General features: G+C 41.8%; 1 protein-coding gene across 3 annotated transcripts in view; it reads right to left on the bottom strand.

Annotated features, from left to right (window-relative positions):
* Positions 1-10,021, bottom strand: part of LOC139559195 (collagen alpha-1(XVI) chain-like) — a 136,322-nt gene that overhangs the window by 86,863 nt on the left and 39,438 nt on the right. For all 3 annotated transcript variants that reach the window (XM_071374972.1, XM_071374969.1, XM_071374973.1), the window contains exons 10-12: positions 2,769-2,804; positions 2,155-2,211; positions 874-900 (exon numbers count right to left, since the gene is read on the bottom strand). In XM_071374972.1, coding sequence (XP_071231073.1) covers positions 874-900; positions 2,155-2,211; positions 2,769-2,804 — 120 coding nt within the window. The remainder of the gene's footprint in view (positions 1-873; positions 901-2,154; positions 2,212-2,768; positions 2,805-10,021) is intronic.

The raw sequence follows: 10,021 nt of genomic DNA, 5'->3' as shown, positions 1-10,021 counted from the left end.
ACACACAATGTATCTAAACTCAGCAAAAAAATAAACATCCCTTTTTCAGGTCCCAGTCTTCCAAAGATAATTCATAAAAATCCCCAAAACTTCCCAGAGCGAAGAGCCTGGCTAGGGCCATTCCCCCCAGAAATGTCCGGGAATTTGCAGGTGTCTTGGTGGAAGAGTGGCGTAACGTCTCACAGCAAGAACTGGCAAATCTGGTGCAGTCCATGAGGAGGAGATGCACTGCAGTACTTAATGCAGCTGGTGGCCACACCAGATACTGACTGTTGCTTTTGATTTTGACCCCCCATTTGTTCAGGGACACATTAGTCAATTTCTGTTAGTCACATGTCTGTGGAACTTGTTCAGTTCATGTCTCAGTTGTTGAATCTTGTTATGTTCATACAAATATTTACACGTTAAGTTTGCTGAAAATAAAAGCAGTTGACAGTGAGAGGACGTTTCTTTTTCTGCTGAGTTTATCTTTGTAAATGGGGTACTATGGAGAGCTGCTTAGCCACCTATATGCTTGTGTGATGAGTAACTTTGCCTAAGACCTGCAGAGTTGTTTTGGCTCGCCAAACTTTAGCTTTAGTTCAGAGGGCTAATACAGTCTTTAGTTCAGAGGGCTAATACAGTCTTTAGTTCAGAGGGCTAATACAGTCTTTAGTTCAGAGGGCTAATACAGTCTTTAGTTCAGAGGGCTAATACAGTCTTTAGTTCAGAGGGCTAATACAGTCTTTAGTTCAGAGGGCTAATACAGTCTTTAGTTCAGAGGGCTAATACATTCTTTAGTTCAGAGGGCTAATACAGTCTTTAGTTCAGAGGGCTAATACAGTCTTTAGTTCAGAGAGCTAATGCAGTCCTTCACTTGGACAAGACACTTACTGTACCAGATTCACTGCAGTCTGAACCCTAGGAGAGATAGAGATATATATATAGAGAGAGAGACGGAGAGAGATAGAAAGAGAGAGAAAGGGGGGAGAGAGAGAGGGGAGAGAGAGCAGGAGAGAGAGAGGGGAGAGAGAGAAAGAGAGATGGGGGCAAGAGAGAGAGGGGGGGGACAGAGAGAGAGAGAGAGAGGAGGGACAGAGAGAGAAAGAGACAGAGTGTGTGAGAGAGAGAGAGAGAGAGAGAGAGAGAGAGAGAGAGAGAGAGAGAGAGAGAGAGAGAGAGAGAGAGAGAGAGAGAGAGAGAGAGAGAGAGAGAGAGAGAGAGAGAGAGAGAGAGAGAGAGAGAGGGAGGGAGCGATAGCGCGACAGAAAAGAGAGAGTGAGACAGATGGACAAAGTTTGGTGTTAAGTTTGCTTAACTCAGTATGTATGGCACTAAATCAATGCAGATAAAATGAATATTTGAAAAGTGATGCTAAAATAAAATAAAAATTATACTAATGAGACTTGACAGTGATTTAAATATTTATGAAACTCTCGGTGTTTGATGATGATGCTGCTATGATTCAATGTATGTATGTGTGTATTTCGGAGGTGGGCTGATCAGTGAGCGTGTGTGTGTGTGTGTGTAAGTGTGTACATGTACGTTTGTGTTTGTGTGCGTGCTTGCTTGCATGTGTCTAAGCGTGTCTGGACAACACAGGTGATGATGTCACACATTCCACCACGATTAGTTTGGGTATACACACTCCTACGGCCAGATCTTTACTGCTGCTCCACGTGTGTGTGTGTGTGTGTGTGTGTGTGTGTGTGTGTGTGTGTGTGTGTGTGTGTGTGTGTGTGTGTGTGTGTGTGTGTGTGTGTGTGTGTGTGTGTGTGTGTGTGTGTGTGTGTGTGTGTGTGTGTCAGTATTAGATGTCCATCTATGTCTGAGGAGGCCGGGAGATGATGTGGAAACCGGCCACTAGGGGCAACAGTAAGCGCTGGTTGCAAGTTCAAATCCAGTGATAGAAAGCTGTTTTTGAGATGTTTATTTGAATCCTTTCCCAAACCCTAACCCTTACCTTAACCAGAGGTAATGCTTAACCTTAAGATTTCAGGGGGTTAATGCCTAAAATTAACCTTTACTTTACAAATTCTGAGTTAACCTTAAACACTTTGAAATTTGACGTTTGGAACAACTTCAAAATTTGACGTTTGAGAAACATGGATGAACGTCTAATTCTGACGTGAGACTGTGAGAGCTGGTAGGTGTGTGTGTGTATTATTTTCTCACCCGATCTCCCTTCTCTCCCTTCATTCTGTGCTGTCCAGTGTGTCCAACTGAGGCCAGCTGAAACAAACAAACAAACCAAACATGAACACATCTATCACACTAAACATCTGTCTGTCTTACTGTATCATCTGAGACAGAATAGGATACCATGACGACAGACATTAGAAGAGTTAGCTAAAGCATGCAGATATGGCTGAAGAGGATGTGTAACTAGAGGTGTAGTCATTCACCTGGGTATTACTCCACTTTACAGTGTCTCATACTTAGCCAGAAGGAAACTACATGCTATTTTCACTTGTTTATACGTGAACATCATTGCCTACATATTTATCCAATAAAACAGATTTCATTGTTTTATTGTTTTTGATATACTGTATATTCAATCCACAGGTATCTTGTTTCAAGTTATTCTTTTTGGTTGTTTGAGGACATTCTATTGTTGCAGTATTATTTTCCATGTGAATGACAGTTGATTGCACTTCTGAAAGGGAGTTTGATGGAGATACTGTACTTCTCAGGGAGTTTGATGGAGATACTGTATGTCTCATCTGTTCAGTCTTTGTTTCATGTGAATATCAGTGCAACATGAGAGCTTTCATCCAACCAGAACTTACATTTAGGTCATCGTTGAGAAGAACACAACCAGCACACTAAAGAGAGAGAAGAATGGAGAGAGAGAGACAGATAAAGACAGAGAGAGGGAGAAAAATAGAGGGAGAAAAAGAGAGACAGAGAGAGAGACAGGGAGGGAGGGAGGGAGGGAGGGAGGGAGGGAGGGAGGGAGGGAGGGAGGGAGGGAGGAAAAGAGAGATAGAGAGGGAGGGAGAGAGAAAAAGAAAGACAGAAAGAGAGGGAGGGAGAGAGAAAAAGTGAGAGAGAAAGAGGAAGGGAGAAAAAGTGAGACAGAAAGGGAGATAGAGAGGGAGAGAGAGAGAAAGAGGGAGATACAAAAGAGACAGAGAGAGCGAGGGAGAGAGAAAAAGGGAGACAGAGAGAGAGGGAGGGAGAGAGAAAATGAGAGAGAGAGAGCAAGAGAGAGAGATAGAAATGTTGACATCACATTAGTTCACGGTGAGATACCCTGAAATGTTAACATCACATTAGTTCACGGTGAGATACCCTGAAATGTTAACATCACATTAGTTCACGGTGAGATACCCTGAAATGTTAACATCACATTAGTTCATGGTGAGATACCCTGTAATGCAGCAGATCAAGGCCTTCATATAGATGAGGAAAGTGTCTGAATTAAAAGAGTCCAAATTGATTTTGCAATGTACTGTGTCGATAACGCCAAGTGACTTTAAAAAGGTCTGTGTCTCGTTAGATGAAGTTGCTTTTGATAGCAGCCGTGGTGAGCACAGAGGAGGAGGCTAAAAGCAGCAGAGGCCAGATCCAAGGCAAAAGTCACACGTCAAAGGAAGAGCCAGCTCTGAAACTCAGGTACAGTAGTTACAAAACATACACTGAGTATACCAAACATTAAGAACACCTTCCTAATACTGAGTTGCACACAGAGGAGGCTGGTGGGAGGAGCTATAGGAGGACGGCTCATTATATGGGCTGGAATGGAATACATGAAACGGTATCAAACACATCAGACATATGGAAACCGCTTGATTCCGTTAGATGAATTCCATTCTAGCCATTACAATGAGGCCTACCCACTGAGGAGCCAGGCCCACCCACTGAGGAGCCAGGCCCACCCACTGAGGAGCCAGGCCCACCCACTGAGGAGCCAGGCCCAGCCAATCAGAATGAGTTTCTCCATGCAAAAAGGCTTTATTGCAGACATAAATACTCCTTATTTTAGCTCATGAAACACCTTACATGTTGCATTTATATTTTTGTTCAGTGTAGTATATGGATCCTCTATTGCAGGGGTGGGCAACTCCAGTCCTCGAGGGCCTGATTGGTCTCACACTTTGTCTCCATCCCTAGCAAACACAGCTGATTAATCAAATTCAATTCTAAACTGAAGATCATGATTAGGTGGTTATTGGAGTCAGGTGTGTTAGCTGGGTCTGGGGCAAAACTGTGACACCAATCAGGCCCTCGAGGACTGGAATTACCCATCCTGCTCTATTGGATAGAGTAGTGTTGATTATGAGAGAAGAGACATGCCGTGTGTCTGTTTGAATCCTGTCAGGAAGACAATAGACAGTTTGGACCAATCAGCGCACAGACTACCATTTGGGACCAGTGGCCCAACTACAGTAGCAGGGCTGGTAGTAATCTGAATCTAGTTGATGATTTCTGCGGTGCAATGATTAGGGTGCAGTTTCTCTAGTGACCAGAGAGTGGCGCTGTTACACCAGCTAAACATTCTCTGCATACATGGGTTTGGGGAGGGGGTCTCCAACACACGCACACACACACGCACACACACATGCGTCCCTCTCGAGAGACAGCGATCAATAGATACAGTAAAATCACCAAGGCACCAGAGAGTGCAGGCCAGCTGTAGCTCTTCACGCGAAAGACATACACAGACACACTACAGTTTGGTGTGTGTTACAAATTGCTGAAGCAAAGTTATTTCTAATGGAAGCATGGCAATTAATACAACATCTACCACCCAGTGTGTCAGCCCAGCCCGCTCGCCTCACACCAGGCAGTTAACATATATTGATGTTGTGTGACACCAGCCAGTTAACATATATTGGTGTTGTGTGACACCAGCCAGTTAACATATATTGGTGTTGTGTGACACCAGCCAGTTAACATATATTGGTGTTGTCTGACACCAGCCAGTTAACATATATTGATGTTGTCTGACACCAGGCAGTTAACAGATATTGATGTTGTGTGACACCAGCCAGTTAACATATATTGGTGTTGTCTGACACCAGCCAGTTAACATATATTGATGTTGTGTGACACCAGCCAGTTAACATATATTGGTGTTGTCTGACACCAGCCAGTTAACGTATATTGATGTTGTGTGACACCAGGCAGTTAACATATATTGATGTTGTGTGACACCAGCCAGTTAACATATATTGGTGTTGTGTGACACCAGCCAGTTAACATATATTGGTGTTGTGTGACACCAGGCAGTTAACATACAGTATATTGATGTTGTGTGACACCAGCCAGTTAACATATATTGATGTTGTGTGACACCAGCCAGTTAACATATATTGGTGTTGTCTGACACCAGCCAGTTAACATATATTGATGTTGTGTGACACCAGCCAGTTAACGTATATTGATGTTGTCTGACACCAGGCAGTTAACATATATTGGTGTTGTCTGACACCAGCCAGTTAACGTATATTGATGTTGTGTGACACCAGGCAGTTAACATATATTGATGTTGTGTGACACCAGCCAGTTAACATATATTGGTGTTGTGTGACACCAGCCAGTTAACATATATTGGTGTTGTCTGACACCAGCCAGTTAACATATATTGATGTTGTCTGACACCAGCCAGTTAACATATATTGATGTTGTGTGACACCAGCCAGTTAACATATATTGATGTTGTCTGACACCAGCCAGTTAACATATATTGATGTTGTGTGACACCAGGCAGTTAACATATATTGGTGTTGTGTGACACCAGGCAGTTAACATATATTGGTGTTGTGTGACACCAGGCAGTTAACATATATTGGTGTTGTGTGACACCAGGCAGTTAACATATATTGATGTTGTGTGACACCAGGCAGTTAACATATATTGATGTTGTGTGACACCAGCCAGTTAACATATATTGATGTTGTGTGACACCAGCCAGTTAACATATATTGATGTTGTCTGAAACCAGCCAGTTAACATATATTGATGTTGTGTGACACCAGCCAGTTAACATATATTGATGTTGTCTGACACCAGCCAGTTAACATATGTTGATGTTGTGTGACACCAGGCAGTTAACATACAGTATATTGATGTTGTCTGACACCAGGCAGTTAACATATATTGGTGTTGTGTGACACCAGCCAGTTAACATATATTGGTGTTGTGTGACACCAGGCAGTTAACATATATTGATGTTGTGTGACACCAGCCAGTTAACATATATTGGTGTTGTGTGACACCAGCCAGTTAACATATATTGATGTTGTCTGACACCAGGCAGTTAACATATATTGATGTTGTGTGACACCAGCCAGTTAACATATATTGATGTTGTGTGACACCAGGCAGTTAACATACAGTATATTGATGTTGTCTGACACCAGGCAGTTAACATATATTGGTGTTGTGTGACACCAGCCAGTTAACATATATTGGTGTTGTGTGACACCAGGCAGTTAACATATATTGATGTTGTGTGACACCAGCCAGTTAACATATATTGATGTTGTCTGACACCAGCCAGTTAACATATGTTGATGTTGTGTGACACCAGGCAGTTAACATACATTATATTGATGTTGTCTGACACCAGGCAGTTAACATATATTGGTGTTGTGTGACACCAGCCAGTTAACATATATTGGTGTTGTGTGACACCAGCCAGTTAACATATATTGATGTTGTGTGACACCAGCCAGTTAACATATATTGGTGTTGTGTGACACCAGCCAGTTAACATATATTGATGTTGTCTGACACCAGGCAGTTAACATATATTGATGTTGTGTGACACCAGCCAGTTAACATATATTGATGTTGTGTGACACCAGGCAGTTAACATACAGTATATTGATGTTGTCTGACACCAGGCAGTTAACATATATTGGTGTTGTGTGACACCAGCCAGTTAACATATATTGGTGTTGTGTGACACCAGGCAGTTAACATATATTGATGTTGTGTGACACCAGCCAGTTAACATATATTGGTGTTGTCTGACACCAGGCAGTTAACATATATTGATGTTGTCTGACACCAGCCAGTTAACATATATTGATGTTGTGTGACACCAGCCAGTTAACATATATTGATGTTGTCTGACACCAGCCAGTTAACATATATTGATGTTGTCTGACACCAGCCAGTTAACATATATTGATGTTGTCTGACACCAGGCAGTTAACATATATTGATGTTAAGTGACACCAGCCAGTTAACATATATTGATGTTGTGTGACACCAGCCAGTTAACATATGTTGATGTTGTGTGACACCAGCCAGTTAACATATATTGATGTTGTGTGACACCAGGCAGTTAACATATATTGATGTTGTGTGACACCAGCCAGTTAACATATATTGATGTTGTGTGACACCAGCCAGTTAACATATGTTGATGTTGTGTGACACCAGCCAGTTAACATATATTGATGTTGTGTGACACCAGCCAGTTAACATATATTGGTGTTGTGTGACACCAGCCAGTTAACATATATTGATGTTGTGTGACACCAGCCAGTTAACATATATTGATGTTAAGTGACACCAGCCAGTTAACATATATTGATGTTGTGTGACACCAGCCAGTTAACATATGTTGATGTTGTGTGACACCAGCCAGTTAACATATATTGATGTTGTCTGACACCAGCCAGTTAACATATATTGATGTTGTGTGACACCAGCCAGTTAACATATATTGGTGTTGTCTGACACCAGGCAGTTAACATATATTGATGTTGTGTGACACCAGCCAGTTAACATATATTGATGTTGTCTGACACCAGGCAGTTAACATATATTGATGTTGTGTGACACCAGCCAGTTAACATATATTGGTGTTGTCTGACACCAGCCAGTTAACATATATTGATGTTGTGTGACACCAGCCAGTTAACATATATTGGTGTTGTCTGACACCAGCCAGTTAACGTATATTGATGTTGTGTGACACCAGGCAGTTAACATATATTGATGTTGTGTGACACCAGCCAGTTAACATATATTGGTGTTGTGTGACACCAGCCAGTTAACATATATTGGTGTTGTCTGACACCAGCCAGTTAACATATATTGATGTTGTCTGACACCAGCCAGTTAACATATATTGATGTTGTGTGACACCAGCCAGTTAACATATATTGATGTTGTCTGACACCAGCCAGTTAACATATATTGATGTTGTGTGACACCAGCCAGTTAACATATATTGGTGTTGTGTGACACCAGGCAGTTAACATACAGTATATTGATGTTGTGTGACACCAGGCAGTTAACATATATTGATGTTGTCTGACACCAGCCAGTTAACATATATTGGTGTTGTCTGACACCAGGCAGTTAACATATATTGATGTTGTGTGACACCAGCCAGTTAACATATATTGATGTTGTCTGACACCAGGCAGTTAACATATATTGGTGTTGTGTGACACCAGGCAGTTAACATATATTGATGTTGTGTGACACCAGCCAGTTAACATATATTGATGTTGTCTGACACCAGGCAGTTAACATATATTGGTGTTGTCTGACACCAGCCAGTTAACATATATTGGTGTTGTGTGACACCAGCCAGTTAACATATATTGATGTTGTCTGACACTAGGCAGTTAACATATATTGATGTTGTCTGACACCAGGCAGTTAACATATATTGGTGTTGTCTGACACTAGCCAGTTAACATATATTGGTGTTGTGTGACACCAGCCAGTTAACATATATTGGTGTTGTGTGACACCAGCCAGTTAACATATATTGATGTTGTCTGACACCAGCCAGTTAACATATATTGATGTTGTCTGACACCAGGCAGTTAACATATATTGGTGTTGTGTGACACCAGCCAGTTAACATATATTGATGTTGTGTGACACCAGCCAGTTAACATATATTGATGTTGTGTGACACCAGCCAGTTAACATATGTTGATGTTAAGTGACTGGGAGATAAGGTAAGGAGTAAGGAGGAGAGAGAAGGTTTTTGTTCTATGTGTTTGGTAGGATCAGGATCCCCATTAGCTGCAGCAGCTACTCTTCCTGGGATCCACAAATGCAACTCCATCAATGGTTGGTACGTGTTACCTAGTCACTGTTTCCTGACACCCATCTGCCTCTCCCTCTCTCTCTCTCAGCCAAGCCTGCTCTCTCTACTTTACTATATGGAGATGTATTGCTCACTAGAGACATCAATCTGTTGGGACACGTTTGGTTGTTCCCCATTCATGTTTTGGGAGTCCCAATTCAATGTATAAAGTGTGGTATGCAGTGTTTCCCCTATATTCATTCAGCAGTGGCGCATCGCATGCCCCTGGATCCCCCTCAGGAAGACCTTTTCTGCTAACACCCCCTGCTACCTCTGCCACCACGTCTGTAAAAAAGAACTAGGGGAAACACTGGGTATGCGCTAAACTAATTATTATGAGTATTCACCAGACATGTCACCCATTGAGCATGTTTGGGATGCTCTGGACCGATGTGTACTAACGCGTGTTCCAATTTCAGCCAATATCCATCAACTTCGCACAGCCATTGAAGAGGAGTGGGACAACATTCCACAGGTCACAATCAACAGCCTGATCAACTCTATGCGAAGGAGATGTGTCATGCTGCATGAGGCAATTGGTGGTCACACCAGATACTGACTGGTTTTCTTAATTTTAGACAGATGCATATCTGTATTCCCAGTCATATGAAATCCATAGATTAGGGCCTAATGAATTTATTTAAATTGACTGATTTCCTTATATGAACTGTAGTAAAATCATTGAAATTGTTGCATGTTGCGTTTATATTTTTGTTCAGCATATTAACATGACATGACATGCACAAACACACAACCACCCAGGCATCCTCAAATAAATGCACACACACACACACAAATACAGCTGAAGTCGGAAGTTTACATACACCTTAGCTAAATACATTTAAACTCAGTTTTTCACAATTCCTGACATTTAATCCTAGTAACAATTCCCTGTCTTAGGTCAGTTAGGATCACCACTTTATTTTAAGAATGTGAAATGTCAGAATAATAGCAGAGAGAATTATTTATTTC

This window comes from Salvelinus alpinus, chromosome 29, assembly GCF_045679555.1.
Source record: "Salvelinus alpinus chromosome 29, SLU_Salpinus.1, whole genome shotgun sequence".
NCBI lineage: Eukaryota > Metazoa > Chordata > Actinopteri > Salmoniformes > Salmonidae > Salvelinus > Salvelinus alpinus.
This window is presented reverse-complemented; position numbering and strand designations above follow the sequence as displayed.